An 18,061-nucleotide genomic window follows, 5' to 3' on the forward strand; every position below is an offset into this window, starting at 1 on the left:
ATTGGAGTCATGGAGAATTTCTCACATTTGGAGGGAAGCTAACTCTCCTGCTGACCTTTTATCCAAGAGGAATTGGCCGTGGAAAAGTGAGCCTATTCCCCCCCCCCCCCCCCCCCCCCTCGCCGCTTCCCTATGCCCCCAGAGCTTGTTATCTTGCCTCAACTCTGACCGAGAAGGCAACTAGTATAACAGATTATAATTCTGTGTTACTCCCCTTCACTTTTAGACGATGTGTGCATTTGGCTCTTCTTCTCCTGCTGAGGCATGATGGTATTCTGTTGGAGTCCTCTCTTTTTAGGAGCATGTTCCCCTTTCTTTTTCTGGCTATTTAAGCCCCCCCTAGTTGTAATTTTACTTCTTTTCAATGAATTCTGGTAGGGGTCTTGCCTAACCCCAGCTTACCGATAAAAAAAAAAGAACTTTTTTTTTTTAAAGAACATCTAGTGAATAATCCTCTCTGGAAGAAACCTCTCGTCCCATGCGGCAATTTCTACGAGAAAAAAATTGAGTAACCTTCATCTTCTATTGAATCTTTAATCATAATTATCATTTACTTTATATATATTAATCAGTAATTACATTTTAATCAAACATGTAAGTTGAAATTTACGACGTGCTTGGAATGTGGACAGAGAAGAAAAGTAGAAAGGAAGGAAAAAGCGAAGAGGCGAGATTTTCAAGAACACAAATTGAGGGATTTTCACTGTTTCCAAGAATGGCAAGCATATTATTATGTGACTACAATGCAATATACTCAACATTCGCCCTTGAACAAGGCATGCATATAAATATACATATACACTACAAGAATTACAAACCGTCGCCAAAAGGCCAAAATCTGTTTTTAAAACACTTAGGTGATGGAAAACCATCCGTCGCATAACAGAGCCATCACTAAAGGGTTATAACGACAGTTGGCGCGACGGTCACCCATCTATCTTATTTTATTTTATAAAAGCACAACAGATAGTTCCGTTGATGAATTGATTTTTTATTTTTTTAAATAAAATTTATCTTTTATCCTGACAAAAATTTATGTTGCTAATAGGTAATCATCGTTATATACCATTTTATAGCGACGAATATTTCCATCGCACATTGAAAACTTTTTTTTTTAAAATAAAAATATTTTGGGTTTTAGCGACGTTTGCTTTTGTTGCAAAGGGTTAATCTTGTGACGGTTATAATCAATCGCTATATTTTTGTCTAAATTTTTATATATATTTAGCATTTAACCATTGCTAAATATATTTTATTTAAAAAAAAAGAGAAATGATACTTTGTCCCCTTTTCTTCCCCGGGCCACCCCTTTTAGCTTAAAAAGTAGGGTGCAACTCAGGTCGGGCGGGTCGGGTTTTCCAAAACCATAACCTACCCGAGAATTATCTCGGGTCGGGTCGGGTCTAATTTTTTAAAGGAAAACCCGAGATTCCTAAACCCGACCCTACCCAAGATAGTTTCTCGGGTTGGGTCGGATCGGGTCGGGTTTTAATTTTTTAGCATAGGATAGTGAGTAGTTTAAAGATTGTAGGAAAAAAAAAAAAATCTTTACACCAACAATTTCTCAATTTACGTCATCAAGTGTATAACTTTAAGAAGGACACTATATTTTCCCATAACATAACAGACATGATCACCTCAATCAAAACAATTGTATCAATATCTTGGGAAATAATTTTCTATGTTATTCAAATGATATTTAAGAAAGTCACAGTGCACCCATATGAGTCGGGTCGGATTTTGGGTTTCAGTTTTTTTTTGTTTTATACCCGGCCCTACCCTTTCCAATTTAAAACCTGACCCTACCCAAGAACCATGATTTCTAAACCCGACCCATGTTATTTTAAGGTCGGGTCGATGTGGGTCGGGTAAAACCCGACCCAAGTTGCAACCCTAGTAAAAAGTGGTCATAAATACACTAGAGGGGTAGCCAAGGGAAGAGAAGGGGGCAAATATATCACTTCCTAAAAAATAATCGCATAAATAAAGGGCAGTGATAAATTGAGTCCCACATATCTTAAATCGACTCCCTATGTGTCTTTCTCTCTCCTCTTGGGGGGGGGGGGGGGGATTTAAGATATATGGGAGTCGATTTATCACTCCCCTAAATAAAATGTGACATTATATAAACTAAAATTGTTCTGTTACAAAAAGTTACATCATAGTTCTTCATTGTTCTATTTCAATAATTTACATCACATTGTTCTCGTTGGCTTGGCGGAGTAAGCCTTGGCCATCTCAAGCAGGTGGACGTTACCTTGGTGGAGACATCGAGGTGAGCTTGGCTCATGTGATCCTTTCCTAATCTATACGCAGGGATCTCCTTCATCTGCTTTATAATCATGATGACAAGAGGAGTTCTACCCAACAGAGTCCCATCTAAGGGTGTCAAGTTTGGCTCGGGCTCGGAAGCTCGCTCGAGCTCGGCTCGAATCCTTAACGAGCCGAGCCGAGCCTGCTTGCCAGGCTCGTTAAGCTTAACGAGCTGAGCCCGATTTAGGCCAGGCTCGGCTCGGCTCGGCTCGTTAAGGCTCGTTAAGAATTTAATATATTTAAATATATATATTATATATTAATATATACACTAAAAGGGTTATCCAGGGAGTGAAAGGGGGAGGCAAAATATGTCACTTCATTTTTGGAACCCCATTTGTTACTTGGACCACCCCCCATAGTGTAAAAAAAGTAGTCAAATTACACTAGATAGGGCTGTCCAGGGAAGATGAGGGCTGTGAACTTAATATAACCCGAGCTCAGTAAGGCTCGCGAGCCGAGCCGAGCCGAGCCGAGCCGAGCCTGGTTCGAGCCCAAGCCGAGCCTGGTTCGAGCCCAAGCCGAGCTTTTGAGCTTAACGAGCCAAGCCGAGCCTGGCCAAGCTCGGCTCGGCTCGGCTCGTTTACACCCCTAGTCCCATCTACTTTTTGTACGTGAGGAGCTTGTTTCCTAACTAACAGAGTCCCATCTACTTTTTGTACGTGAGACCTGGTTGATGATGCAATCTCAAAATTAATTTGAAGAGCTGCCTCTAGAACACTTCAACCGCCTTCTGTTCCACTTGCTCCAAGAGTACTGTGGGCATTTTTGCCTTTTCACACCCATTTTGAAAATCTAATTTCTTTTTAATTTTCAATAATAAGAGAGCCAATGTAGTTGGGAGGCAACACCAGCACAGCACATTGAAGGTGTGGGGGGTGATGGGGTCCGAACTGATGAGGTCCGAACTCAGCACTGATGAGGCCCGAACTCAGCAACCAATTGGCTGTTGACATGTGGCCCTCACAGGGACTGCTGCAAAGCCAACACCTGTCCCTGCTAGGTGTGACACCTGGGCCAATCAGGGACTTCCACCTGCCCCTCCTAGGTATGAGACCTGGTCCATACAGAGGCCACCACCTGTCCTGGACAGGTGGCTCAGAACTACCACCTGTCCTGGACAGGTGGCTCAGAATCACTATAAATAGCCTTCACTTGTGCTAAGGTGAGGGATCTGAAACCAAAAAAACCCTAAGCTTTCTGCTCTGACATTGCTCTGCACTCCTGCTCATACTGACTTGAGTGTCGAAGCGCCCGTCCGGAGCAACACTCCGGGTTGGTCTTCTGACCCTTTGTCTTCTTGTTTGTGCCCTTGTGCAGCGCAGGACTCCACTAGCCCTTCAGCTGTGGCTTGTCAGATCAGCCCTTCCGGCCCTACCATAACCTGTTACCAATTTTAGACCTAACAGATTTGGCGCCATACGTGGGACCCCGCAACAAAAAGCTGTTCGGAACCTCACTTAAGCAATGGTAGGGAAAAACGGAAAGCATGTGCCAACCTCCCGGACGACCCGGGCTACAGCCCCCCGCGAAGGAAGAAGCGAGCGATTGGCCTCGCAGATAGAGGTCGGGGCGGCAGGGGAGCGCAGTCCGACTCGCTCGGACCGTTCAGACCCTACCCCGACCCCGAGGGAGATGCGGGCCCTTTTCCAAGAAATGACTCCTGTGATTGCGCAGTTCAGGAATCCGGCCACCGCACTCCAGCAGCACACAGCCGAGGCCTCTCAGCCCGCCCAGAGGAGGGGAAGCTCCCTCAGAGAGCACACGCCCCCGCCCCGGGAGCAGACTCGTCACTCTACAAGACGAGATCACCTCTCCCGGGACAAGCATGTGCGTCCCGAGCCTCGCCTACATCACCGGTCACGATCTCCTTCCGTACAAAAGCATGGTAGCAAGAGAGACCCCACGCACGGAGAGGGATCGCGGCACCGGCGAAGGAGTCCGGCCAGTCAGTCCGGATCGGCTATGAGCCCGCCAGCAAGGAGAGAGAGGCCCGTCCACCGGGCTGAGGAAAGAGAGGATCCGGTGTTGCGAAGGATCCAACAGATCGACCACCGGATCGAAGAGCTCGTCAGAGAGCAGGGCCGGCCTGCCTCCCGGATCTTCACAAGCGCTCAACCATTTTCGGAGAAAGTGCTCAGCGCGGAGGCCCCCGCGGGCTGGAAGATGCCGCAGATTTCGCAGTATGACGGGACCACCGACCCCGTGGACCACTTGGAGACTTTCAGGACCACAATGCTCCTCCACGGGGCGTCGGATGGATTCCTTTGCCGAGCATTCCCCACCACGTTGACTGGAGCAGCGCGGGACTGGTACTCGCGGCTCAAACCCAGGTCCGTGGTAATTTTGATGATTTTGGGGATGACCTGGCCCGTCATTTCATGAACAGCAGAAGACCCAGGAAGACGACGGCTTCGCTGATGGCCCTCAGACAGGGAGATGATGAGGCCTTGAAAGTGTTCGTTGGTCGCTTTAATAGGGAAGCTCTTCAGGTTCCCAACCTGGATCCCTCCGCGGCCACGAACGCCCTTCTGGCCGGCGCCCGATCAACTGACTTCAGGCGAGCAGTGGCCCGGCGCAATCCGCAGTCCCTCGCAGACCTGATGGCCCGGGGCGGAGGAGTACATCTTGGTGGAGGAAACTCTCGCCGCCCTGGACTCTACTAGCAAGAGAAGGCCCGAGGAGAAGAACCCTACCAAGCAGCGTAGGGATGATAAGTCTCAGAAGAAGGAAAGAAGCCCTTCCCGCAGGGAGAGAAGCCCTTCTCGAAAGGGGAGCAGCCCCCACCCGAGAGAGCATTACACGCGGCTGACCGCATCCAGAGCGCAGATCCTGGCAGCCATTCGGGAAGAGGACTTCATCCGGTGGCCGGAGAGACAGACCTCGTCGGCAAAAAGAAACATGTCCCAGTACTGCAGGTTCCACAAGGACCACGGCCACGACACCAACGCGTGCCTTCATCTGAAGCAGGAGATCGAGCAGTTGATCAGCCGAGGGTACCTCGGAAGGTACTTGAAAAATGATGACAACAAAAGAGAGCGCAAGGACAAGCCGAAGCCCAGAGGCAGAAGCCCCCGGGGCGCTCAACCTCTAAGCGACCGCATTCAAGCTCCGGCCCCGGCCAGCCCCCCTCCTCAGGTACCTCAACCTCAACCTCATGGTGTTATTGGTACCATTTCAGGAGGGCCGACCGCAGGAGGAACCTCTTCATCAGCCCGCAGGACTTATGCCCGGCAGGTCAACGCCGTCCATACCTGCAGCAAGAAGGCCAGGCTAGAGAACGAGATATCCTTTTCAGATGCAGATCTCGACGGCCTGATCCTCCCGCATGATGATGCCTTGGTCATCACCATGCTGGTGGCGAACTGGGAAATGAAGAAGATCTTGGTCGACAACGGGAGCTCCGCAGACATCCTCTATTATCACGCCTTCGAGCGGATGCTGATCGGAACCGACCGTCTGAAGCCGGCCAACTCTGATCTGTTCGGGTTCTCCGGAGAAGTTGTCAAAGTTGAAGGGCAGATCGAGCTTCCAGTTCTTATCGGGGAGCCGCCTTGCCAGTCCGTCGCCATGGTGAACTTCTTGGTGGTAAGGGCCAAGTCGGCCTACAATGCTATCCTGGGCCGCCCCGGCCAGAATCTCCTCCGAGCCGTTCCCTCCGCCTATCATCAGAAGATGAAGTTCAGTACACCAGGGGGGGTAGGGGAAGTCAGAGGGGATCAGCCCCAGTCGAGGCAGTGCTATGCAGCGGCACTGAAAGGGAAGAATGCGTCAGAGTCTCTGCCGATCGAGCTATTTGATCTAAGGGACGAAGCCCAGATCATAGTAAACGAGCCGGCCGAGGACCTTATATCTATCCCGTTGTATAGCGATGACGACCAGAGGGTTGTCCAGATCGGCTCTGCCCTGCCAGAGGCCGCGCAGCAGGATCTTGCTCAGTTCCTCAGAGCCAATGCAGATGTCTTCGCCTGGGCTCCTTCAGACATGCCCGGCATCGACCCTGCAATCAGCACCCATGAGCTCGGGGTTGATCAGACCTGCAAGCCCGTGAAGCAGAAGAGGAGGCACTTTGCACCGGAGAGGCGAAGGGCCATTAGAGAAGAGGTGGAAAGGCTTCTGAAGGCCGACTTCATCCACGAGATCCAGTACCCGGACTGGCTCGCGAATGTTGTGATGGTGAAGAAGTCTAATGGGAAGTGGAGGACCTGCATAGATTTTACAGACCTAAATAAGGCATGCCCGAAGGACAGCTACCCGCTCCCAAAGATCGATCAGCTCATCGACGCTACTGCAGGTCACGAGCTGTTAAGTTTCATGGACGCCTTCTCAGGATATAATCAGATCAGAATGCATGAGTCCGACATTCCGAAGACATCCTTTGTAACCGATCAGGGGACTTATTGCTATCGAGTTATGCCTTTTGGACTGAAGAACGCAGAAGCCACCTACCAGCGGCTCGTCAACAGGCTGTTCAAAGAGCAGATCGGCCGCAATATGGAAGTATATGTGGACGATATGCTGGTCAAGAGCAGAGCTGCCTGCAATCATGTTGCCGACCTCAAAGAAGCGTTTCAAGTCTTGAGGGAGCACAACATGAAGCTCAATCCGACCAAGTGTACGTTCGGCGTCGGAGCAGGCAAGTTTCTGGGCTTCATGGTAAGCCAGAGAGGGATAGAGGCAAATCCTGAGAAAATCAAGGCGGTGATGGAGCTGACTCCGCCCAGAACTATCAGAGAAGTACAGCGCCTGACTGGATTAGTAGCTGCCCTGGGGTGGTTCATCTCTAAGTCCGCAGAAAGATGTCTTCCGTTCTTCAACGCAGTCAAGGGTATAAAAACCGCGCCCTGGACTTCGGAGTGTCAAGCGGCATTTGAAGAGCTGAAGCAGTACTTGTCCTCTCCACCGTTGCTGTCGAAGCCAGAACCGGGAGAAGAGTTGATTCTGTATCTCTCAGCGGGACCTCTGACAGTTACAGCAGTACTGATCAGAGAGGAGTACCACTAGCAAAAGCCGATCTACTATGTCAGTAAGGTCCTCCATGATGCAGAGACAAGATATCAGCGAGTCGAGAAGCTCGTATACACCATCGTTATGGCGGCCAGAAAATTAAGGCCGTATTTCCAGGCGCATACGATCAAGGTCCTGACAGGACAGCCCCTCAGGCATATCCTCCACCGTCCAGACACTTCAGGCCGACTTGTGAAGTGGGCCGTGGAGCTCAGCGAGTTTGACATCAAATATCTGCCCAGGCCAGCAATCAAAGCTCAGATTCTTGCAGACTTCATAGCTGAATGTACCATGCCAGATTCAGACCCCGGGTCAGAAGCAGCGCTTCCTTCAGAAGCAGAACCGGTTATATCCGAGCAGCAGATCGAAGCCGAAGCGGTTCCGCTTCCCGGGTTTGAGAGTGCAGCTCTTCCGACCAGCCCGCTTCCATGTTCTGAAGAGCCGATCTGGGAGGTATATGTTGACGGGTCTTCAAATAAAAGTGGCAGCGGTGCCGGACTAGTTCTCACAGGACCAGATGACTTTGTCCTGAATTATGCCCTGAGGTTTGGATTCCGTGCGTCAAACAATGAGGCAGAGTACGAAGCGCTCATCGCCGGAATGAACCTCGCCATTCAGGCCCGCGCTCAGAGACTGAAGGCGTACTGCGATTCACAGTTAGTCGTATGTCAGATCCAAGGAGTATATGAGGCCCGAGAAGAGCGAATGATAAAATATCTGCAAAGGGTCCGTGGCCTGGCCAGCAAGTTCGGAAGTTTTGAGGTCATCAGAGTCCCCCGGAAACAAAGGCTGATGTGCTCTCAAAGCTAGCGGCATCAGGCTACACCGCTCTCAGAGAAATCCGTATGGAGTTCCTAAAGACCTCCAGTATTGATGACCAGCCCGTCGTAGTAATGCAGATCGACGATGAGCCGTGTTGGATGGATGAGATCATCAGATATCTGCGCAGCGGAGAGCTCCCCGGGGAGAAAAAAGAGGCCCGTAAAGTAGTACAGCGGGCAGCAAGGTTTTCACTTGACGGCGAGACTCTGTACAAGAGATCTTACATCCTCCCGTACTTGAAGTGTCTCCGGCCAACCGATGCCCTGTATGCCCTGCGAGAGACCCATGAAGGGATTTGCGGAGAACATCTTGGGGGCAAGGCCCTCGCCATCAAAGTCCTTTTAAGAGGCCTGTACTGGCCTACATTAAGACAAGATGCACTGAGCCTTGTGAAGAAGTGTGAGAAGTGTCAGAAATTTTCTCCCGCCGTTCACCAGCCTGCCGTGCCAATGGCTCCGATCATCAGCCCTCTCCCTTTGGCTATTTGGGGAATGGACATCTTAGGTCCTTTTCCGCCGGCCTCCGGAGGCCGCGAGTTCGTCGTTGTCGCCATCGACTACTTTACTAAGTGGGTAGAAGCTGAACCTCTGGCCAAGATCATCGAGCAGAACGTCCAGAACTTTTTCTGGAAATCAGTGGTGTGCAGATTCGAGATACCCTGGGTCCTCATAACAGACAATGGCAAACAGTTCGACTCAAGGAACTTCAGAAAGTTTTGTGCAGATCTGAAGATTGAGCAAAGGTTCACTTCCGTGGCACACCCTCAGACGAATGGACAGACCGAAGTGACGAACAGGACTCTGCTGCAGGGGATAAAGAAGAGACTGGATGATAAGGCCGGACGCTGGGCTGACGAGCTGTACCATGTGCTCTGGGCGATTCGGGATACCCCGGGTCCTCATAACAGACAATGGCAAACAGTTCGACTCAAGGAACTTCAGAAAGTTTTGTGCAGATCTGAAGATTGAGCAAAGGTTCACTTCCGTGGCACACCCTCAGACGAATGGACAGACCGAAGTGACGAATAGGACTCTGCTGCAGGGGATAAAGAAGAGACTGGATGATAAGGCCGGACGCTGGGCTGACGAGCTGTACCATGTGCTCTGGGCGTATCGGACTACCCCACGCACTGCAACGGGTGAGTCGCCTTTCAATCTCTCCTTCGGAACAGAGGCTGTGATTCCGGTTGACATCGGCATTCCTTCCCCAATAATTGTTAACTTCAATGAACAACAGAATGGGGACGGGCTTCGTGTCAACCTCGACTTGCTTGAGGAAGTCCGTGAGGAGTCACGGATCAGAGCCGCAGAGTATAAGCAGAAGGTGTCTAGATACCATGACACGAAGATCCGACCAAGGGAGTTCCGCACAGGCGACCTAGTTTTGAGGAAAGCGGCCGTCTCCCAGCCAAGAAGGGTAGGCAAACTCTCCCCGACTTGGGAAGGGCCGTACCGAGTCAAAGAGGTCATTCGTCCAGGAAGCTACCGCCTAGAGGCACTTGACGAGCAGCTGCTGCCGCACGCCTGGAATTCCAGAAATCTTCGAATATACTATCAATAGCCTTTTCTTTTGCCTTTGTAGGCCTGTAAAGAATCTCTGTAATTAAATTTCAAAGAGAAATAAAGTGGAGTTGTCTCTGAACTGTGTCCCTCACTTTTGAGTCACTAGTATATGCCAGCTCCCCCACAAAAAGACTCTAAGTGTTTGCAGACTTAGCTCTCATTCTAAGTGTTTGCAGACTTAGAGAACGGCAGTGGTGCACTCCGGCGCGTCCAATTTGGTGTGAAGATCAGTTCCGACCACATGGACCCGCCCTAGTGGAAATCACCTCAAAGACCTGCCCGGCCTGGCCGCCCAGAGCCTTAGCCGGACAGGATATGGCGCAATCGCTAAACGCCAAAAGACCTGCCCGGCCTGGCCGTCCACAGCCTACGCCGGACAGGATATGGCGCAATCGTTAGACGCCAAAAAGACTCTAAGTGTTTGCAGACTTAGCTCTCATTCTAAGTGTTTGCAGACTTAGAGAGCGGCAGTGGTGCACTCCGGCGCGTCCAATTTGGTGTGAGGATCAGTTCCGACCACATGGACCCGCCCTAGTGGAAACCACCTCAAAGACCTGCCCGGCCTGGCCGTCCACAGCCTACGCCGGACAGGATATGGCGCAATCGCTAGACGCCAAAAGACTCTAAGTGTTTGCAGACTTAGCTCTCATTCTAAGTGTTTGCAGACTTAGAGAACGGCAGTGGTGCACTCCGGCGCGTCCAATTTGGTGTGAAGATCAGTTCCGACCACATGGACCCGCCCTAGTGGAAACCACCTCAAAGACCTGCCCGGCCTGGCCGCCCAGAGCCTTAGCCGGACAGGATATGGCGCAATCGCTAAACACCAAAAGACCTGCCCGGCCTGGCCGTCCACAGCCTACGCCGGACAGGATATGGCGCAATCACTAGACGCCAAAAAGACTCTAAGTGTTTGCAGACTTAGCTCTCATTCTAAGTGTTTGCAGACTCAGAGAGCGGCAGTGGTGCACTCCGGCGCGTCCAATTTGGTGTGAAGATCAGTTCCGACCACATGGACCCGCCCTAGTGGAAACCACCTCAAAGACCTGCTCGGCCTGGCCGTCCAGAACCTTAGCTGGACAGGATATGGCGCAATCGCTAAACGCTAAAAGACCTGCCCGGCCTGGCCGTCCACAGCCTAAGCTGGACAGGATATGGCGCAATCGCTAGACGCTCAAAAAGACTCTAAGTGTTTGCAGACTTAGCTCTCAGCCTAAGTGTTTGCAGACTTTAGAGAATGGCAGTGGTTCACTCCGGCCAATGACATCCGGTTAACCACTCCGGCTCGGCAGAAAGATAAGGAAGAAGCACAGACGTCATAAATACAAAAAAACAAGGCAGCCATACAGACAGTTAGACAAAATTGAATTTGTATTCATATTACAAAAGTGCTCTTTTCGCCGAGCTGGCTTACAAAGAATGAGCCTCTTGGGCCATTACAAAAATTTACAAACAAAAATTAAGGATAGGAGCAAGAGGGCGGCCACTCAGGCCTCCCCGTCGGCCACCTCGTCGGTGACTGCCTCTGCAGTAAGGGCTGCAACCTGGCCGGCCTCGGCAGTTGGAGGGGCGACCTCGGAAGCCAGAACGACTTCCTGTTCTACCTCGATGGGTTGGGAGGAGTCCAGTTCGCCTTCTTCCTCCTCTGGAGGTGCATACGGGACGGTCAGTCCGTCCATAGAGATGTCGGGGTGAGCCTTCTTAACCTGCTCGGAGCAGAGAAGGAACCCCGCCTTATAGGCTTGGAGGCCCAGGTTGAAGAACTGTGTGTCCTTCCTCTCTTCGGTCTTCTGCACAGCCTCCCGCACTGCCACTTTCACGGCCGCCTCGATAGTCGCCTTTTCTCTCTGATCGGCTCTCTCCCTCGCAGTTAGGAGATCCTACACGGCCTGGTTCTTGACCCTCTGCACCTCGTCCTTCAGGCTGTTGCATTCGGCCTCTTTGACCTGGATGGCTTCACTAAGCCCGTCCTTGTCCTTTTGGAGCTCGCCCTTCTCGGACTGTATCTGTGTGAGCGTCTCAGAGAAGAGATAACTCTTCTTCGCCATATCCCTAGAGTACACTTGGAGCTGATAGAGGGCGGAGGCGATCGCCTCTGCACAGGTCTCCGGCGCCTCTTTCTCGACTTCCCGTCGGTAGCGTGGGAGGACGCCCTGGTACATCAATTCTGTGGCCACCCGGCTATCCCCTAGGCCGGTGTCCGTTTTCTGCACCGCCCAGTTTGGGCGGAAGACGTTGTCGCCTCTCGTCGCCGTGGCGGCAGGGATGCCCAGGACTGGCCCGCTTTGTTGGGGCTCTGTCACCCGTGCAGACCCGGAGCTCTGCCCGACGAGATTTGGCCGGCTCGGCTTAACTGCAAGCTTATGTGTCGCCCGGCTGCTTTTGAGAGGCTCAGCCAGTGCGACCATTGCCGGAGTTGACTCCGACACCTTTCTTTTCTTGCCCTTGGGTTGGGGCTGCTCATGCGTGGGGACGCCTGGGAGCCCTGCCTGATTTTGTCCAGCATGGACATCTGCTTCACCATTTTTGAACGTGAAAACAGAACAGAGTTAGAACTATAAAAAAGAAAAGAAAAGAAAGGAACAGTTCAAAAAATAAGAGATGGCCTAAAAAAGTCTACGTACGTGCCGGCGTCGCACGGCTGATACCGAGCTCTACCAGGACGGCCTCCTCGGAGAACTCCGAGCAGTTTATTTGACAGCGCTTCAGCTCTTCTTTGATCAAAACGAAGGTTATGTAGTCATAGCCCTTAAGGGCTGGCTTCCGACTAAGGTTCTTGGTGTCTGGCGTTCTCCACTCCAATGAGAACGGCCAGTGGGAGCCCTGCTCGGTGTCCCTAGCGTAGAAAAACCTGTTCTTCCATGTGTGAATGGAAGTAGGTATGCCAGTGATCATTTTTACTTCGGGCCGTTGGCTGATGTAGATCCAACCGTCGTCCTTGTGCCTCTTCAGGTGCGCACACATCCTGAAGACGGGCAGGGTGGGGTTCCTACGGAGCCGAACTCCCAAAAGGTGCAGGAAGCCGACCAGCGTCCTCCAAGAGTTCGGCACGACCTGTGTAACCGCCAGCCCGTAATAATTCAGCACGTTGACAAAAAATGGATGCAAGGGAAGCCTGAGCCCGGCCCGTAAGGCTTCTTCGTATAGGCAGAGATCTGCACTATCGTTGCTGGCCCGGTCCCCTTCAACGGCCGCCCTCAAAAGGTACCGATCAGGGATACAATATTTGTCCCTGACGGCCTGAAGTTTGCCCGGCCCCAGATGATTCGCCTCGTACAGGGCCCCGATGTTGTACTGTGGGTTGGCCTCCATCCATGCCTCCGCTATCACCTCGACGGGTGTGCGCGGCAAGCGAGGAACTTCAGCGTGTTCTTCGTCGTCGCTGGTTTCTACCCGGTGCGGTCCGTCCCCACGGATCGGGATTGTGTCTAAGTCCACAATCTCTTCCTCTCCGCTCTCCTCGTCTACTACGATTATTATCTCCTCGTCCTCAACACCGGCCTCCGCAGGAGAGGCCGGCCTCGTCCTCTCCGACGCCCCGGACCCAGTACTACTAGCCGAACCGGACTCCTTTGAGCCGGAGTCCGACTCGGAACTAGTGCTAGACATTAAAAGGGAAGAAAAGAAAAGCTAAAAGAAATTACCGAACTGAGGTGCTGACTGAAGATCTCCGGGCTCACTGATCCGAGGCGGGCAGAAATTTGACTAGCCGAGCAGCAGAGAAGGAGAGGAGAATGTGAAAAGTGAAAAATGAGGAGTAAAAACTCCGGTATATATAGGCTTGGAAGAGCGGGAAAAATCCCGCCCTTTTCCCACCAGCCGGAGTGCGCCACGTCACCTACCGCATTAAATGCGCCGCTCGCATTAAATGCACCGTCCGCATTAAATGCGAGGTACAAGTTCCAAAGTGCAAAGTGATGACGCCAGAAGACAAAAGACCTGCCCGGCCTGCCCGTTCAACGCCTTAGCCGAAGGCGGACAGGATATGGCGCAATCGCTACGCGACAAAAGACCTGCCCGGCCTAGCCGCCCAGAAGGCTTAGCCGGACAGGATATGACGCGTTCGCTAGAAGACAAAAGATCTGTCCGGCCTGGCCGTTCAACGCCTTAGCCGAAGGCGGACAGGATATGGCGCAATCGCTACGCGACAAAAGACTTGCCCGGCCTAGCCGCCCAGAAGGCTTAGCCGGACAGGATATGACGCGTTCGCTAGAAGACAAAAGATCTGTCCGGCCTGGCCGTTCAACGCCTTAGCCGAAGCCGGACAGGATCTGGCTCAATCGCTATGCGACAAAAGACCTGCCCGGCCTAGCCGCCCAGAAGGCTTAGCCGGACAGGATATGACGCGTTCGCTAGAAGACAAAAGATCTGTCCCGGCCTGGCCGTTCAACGCCTTAGCCGAAGCCGGACAGGATATGGCGCAATCGCTATGCGACAAAAGACCTGCCCGGCCTAGCCGCCCAGAAGGCTTAGCCGGACAGGATATGACGCGTTCGCTAGAAGACAAAAGATCTGTCCGGCCTGGCCGTTCAACGCCTTAGCCGAAGCCGGACAGGATATGGCGCAATCGCTACGCGACAAAAGACCTGCCCGGCCTAGCTGCCCAGAAGGCTTAGCCGGACAGGATATGACGTGTTCGCTAGAAGACAAAAGATCTGTCCGGCCTGGCCGTTCAACGCCTTAGCCGAAGCCGGACAGGATATGGCGCAATCGCTACGCGACAAAAGACCTGCCCGGCCTAGCCGCCCAGAAGGCTTAGCCGGACAGGATATGACGCGTTCGCTAGAAGACAAAAGATCTGTCCGGCCTGGCCGTCCAACGCCTTAGCCGAAGCCGGACAGGATATGGCGCAATCGCTACGCGACAAAAGACCTGCCCGGCCTGGTGCCGTCCAGCGCCTTAGCCGGAGTCGGACAGGATACGGCGCACTCACTAGGCGACAGAGGACCTGTCCGGCCTAGCCGCCCCGTCCAGGTAATCTGCCCGGCCACGACGCCCAGGAGGTTTGGCCGACCAGACTTCTGTTTCAAATTTCGGCCGGACTGGATTGCACAGGGGCTCCTGCCCGGCCATGCTCCTTCAGGCCAAGTTTCAAGGCCGGACCAGGCCGCCCAGAGGCCCCCGGCCACCGCGGTTTTTCCTAGACCCTGCTTGAGGCCGGCCTCAGCTGCCTAGAGGCCTTAAGGCCGGCCAGATGCTATTTTAACCCTCTTTTTGCTTCCCCTAGCCGCTGTCACGACTCGGGGAACCAGGGGGCAACTGATGGGGTCCGAACTGATGAGGTCCGAACTCAGCACTGATGAGGCCCGAACTCAGCAACCAATTGGCTGTTGACATGTGGCCCTCACAGGGACCGCTGCAAAGCCAACACCTGTCCCTGCTAGGTGTGACACCTGGGCCAATCAGGGACTTCCACCTACCCCTCCTAGGTATGAGACCTGGTCCATACAGAGGCCACCACCTGTCCAGGACAGGTGGCTCAGAACTACCACCTGTCCTGGACAGGTGGCTCAGAATCACTATAAATAGCCTTCACTTGTGCTAAGGTGAGGGATCTGAAACCAAAAAAACCCTAAGCTTTCTGCTCTGACATTGCTCTGCACTCCTGCTCATATTGACTTGAGTGTCGAAGCGCCCGTCCGGAGCAACACTCCGGGTTGGTCTTCTCACCCTTTGTCTTCTTGTCTGTGCCCTTGTGCAGCGCAGGACTCCACTAGCCCTTCAGCTGTGGCTTGTCAGATCAGCCCTTCCGGCCCTACCATAACCTGTTACCAATTTTAGACCTAACAGCGGGGTTCCACACGAAATGAACGATACCGTGTGGGAACAGTGAAATGGATGTAGAAGGGCTTGGGAACCCTCCCCTTAAGAAGCTTTTAAGAGTGAGTTCTAAGCGGGGCCCAACAAGAAGGGAGATTATGTAACCATCAATTCAAAGTGGCAAACGGGCAGGCACGGCCCGCGGCCCAGTAAGGCATGGCACGGCAAGGATAGCTACAGTGACGCGTGCCGTGCCGCACTGCACGAAGCCGCGGGCCGTGCCGGGCTTGGTTGGGAGGCCCGGCGCGGCCCGGCCTGGCCCGTGGGCCCGGTTCCGCAGGCCACGGGCCTCGGGCAGTGCCGTGCCTAGGATTTTGGCCCCGCCCGGCACTGCACGGCCCATGAACCCTTCCGTTCCGTGCCGCAGGCCTATCTGGGCCTCATTTGGTCTGGCCGGCATGGCACGGTTGCCACCTTGACCATCAATCACACCTTGGAATGAGAGATCTTAGCCTTACTAAGACAAAAAGTGACATCATTATTATAATGAAAACCCATGTTGAAAATTTGGTATTGCTAGCATCCATGGCAAAAGGCATTTCACTGATGGTCTGTTGCATCTGAGTGCAGCCACCTCGTGAATGGAGACAAAATCTGCTGAAAAGTGAGCCAGAGTGGCTGCTGTCAGATGCAACATCCTTTCTTTTTTATTTTTATTACCAGGAGAGAAAATGTAGTTAAGAGAACAACAACACAACAAATCCATGGGAGATAATGTAACCATAGATCAAGCTTAGTATGAGAGATCTTACCCATAATAATACCAAAATAAAAAGAGTTAACCTCACTAATATGAACAGACCCATGACAAAAATCTAATTTCTTTTTATTTTTCATAATAGAAGAGACAGAGTAGTTAGGAGCCAACACCAACACCACACATCAAAGGGACATCAATTATGAAATCATTAATCAAGCTTAATGTGAAACTCATGTCTCCTTCTTGTCTTCCTCGAGCTCCAAAGCCGAGACAAGGAAGCTCCTTGACAAGCCTGTGGGGGTCCTGAATGTGATCTTTCCAGTGGCCGGGTCGTCAACGTTAATCTCACTTAAGGTTAGCCAAACCAAGAGCTCCTTGGTCTTCACCCCTGTGAGCTTCTTGATCTTGAACTTCTCAACATAGGCAGTCACCTCAGTGGCATAAGTCACAGGCTTCCCAATCTTTTTAAAGGTATGCTCTTTCTTCTTCTTTTGCTTGAGCCAAACAAAACCAGTTTCTTTCATATATCCACACTCTATGATGTCTTCTAACGGAAGAAGTCCTCTAGGCAAGCCTACTTCTTGGAGCAAGAGCTTGGATTTCTCTTTGCAAAGCTCATCACCATAATAGACCTCAGCATTGGCCTTGAGCTCTTCTGTAATAACAGGCATCTTTTCTTGTGAAGTGTGTGATGTGGCGTAACAATGGGGAGGGGTTGGTATAGGGAGTAAACTATAAATTTGCCCATGCTTTTTGGGAGAAACTACCAAAATACCCCCTCCTGGTTCAGAAACCGCCATTGCTAAATCAAATTCCACCTTCATCTCCACCCCAAACCAGCTTGCAGAAAACCACTTATCGGTTTTGAAAAATACATCCAAAGCTACTCTTTCTTTGTCTGACAGGGCAGCCCAAGCAGGAGCAGTGACTGAAAATGACTTCTCCTTTGAGAACCCAAATCCAGTGTACTTGCAAGTCCTATCAAAGCCTTCTCTAGCAAGCATTGGTCACACATTAAATGTAGATAAGAATGCATTCAGAGGAAATGATACTTTGGATGCTAACTCTGTCCTTGTTACTGACCCGGCTCTCCTTCCCAAGGTGCCTGTACCCATTGCTGACATCGAATTCTCTTCACCTGCTGGTTGTATGGCAGATCTTTTTTCTACTATATCTTCTGATAGGATGAGAGGAAAGGAAAGCCCTTGTCCTTATCTGCAAAAAGTTAGTCATGCTGATATTCCTGTCAGTGCTGATCTCAAAGTTTCTCAATCTAGCCTAGCTGCCTCTCAGAATAATGCTCAAATTGCTGGAAAGACCCCTATCTCCCGCCCAGTTCTAGCTCAAAACTCCCCCCCTAATCCTTCCCGCCCATTTTCATTTCATATTATTAGAGCCTTTGATTCCTTTGAATCAGGCCTCGGGAAAGCTAATGGAAAGGTAAAAAATATTGCCATTCGTTTCTTGTCTCTCTAACCTTGATAAACCCGAGGGCCTTGCTGATTCCTCTCCCCTTGAAAACTTAGTCTCACCATGTGCAGGATCGGATCCTTCCTGCTGCATCTTGCCCCCAAAAGCAAATGCAGACAAGCTTCCCTGCAATGGAAAGTGGGCTTCTCTTTTTTCTCAAGATGAGGCTATCGAGCAGGACACCACTTTGGACTATTTTGATCAAGAAGATGAAAGTGAAGATCAAGAAAAAGTGATTCTCAAATCTGATGACTTTGAGGACGTTGAAGATAAATGGAGTAACTGCCTTATTGGTTTCTTCCCTGATAGGAGGCCGTATTTCGTCGCCCTCAAAGATTTCCTTCATAGGAAATGGAACTTAAAAGGTGAT

The 18,061-nt window shown here is 51.5% G+C and overlaps 1 protein-coding gene and 1 long non-coding RNA gene across 2 annotated transcripts in view; one reads left to right on the forward strand and one right to left on the reverse strand.

The window, feature by feature from the left end:
* Positions 1–18,061, forward strand: part of LOC143855150 (uncharacterized) — a 47,851-nt gene that overhangs the window by 17,766 nt on the left and 12,024 nt on the right. The window lies entirely within an intron of this gene.
* Positions 16,371–17,011, reverse strand: LOC143854643 (uncharacterized). The gene has a single exon (XM_077364698.1). It carries the CDS (start codon positions 16,890–16,892, stop codon positions 16,452–16,454), a length of 441 nt encoding a protein of 146 aa, XP_077220813.1. The 5' UTR covers positions 16,893–17,011; the 3' UTR covers positions 16,371–16,451.

Source organism: Tasmannia lanceolata, unplaced genomic scaffold (assembly GCF_043159265.1).
Source record: "Tasmannia lanceolata isolate RefF3 unplaced genomic scaffold, GAP_Taslan_0.1 ptg000020l, whole genome shotgun sequence".
In the NCBI taxonomy this organism is placed as follows: domain Eukaryota; kingdom Viridiplantae; phylum Streptophyta; class Magnoliopsida; order Canellales; family Winteraceae; genus Tasmannia; species Tasmannia lanceolata.

Bases quoted from the DNA above. Each gene is read 5' to 3' on its own strand.
- LOC143854643 (XM_077364698.1), bottom strand. From the start codon at position 16,892: ATGCCTGTTATTACAGAAGAGCTCAAGGCCAATGCTGAGGTCTATTAT.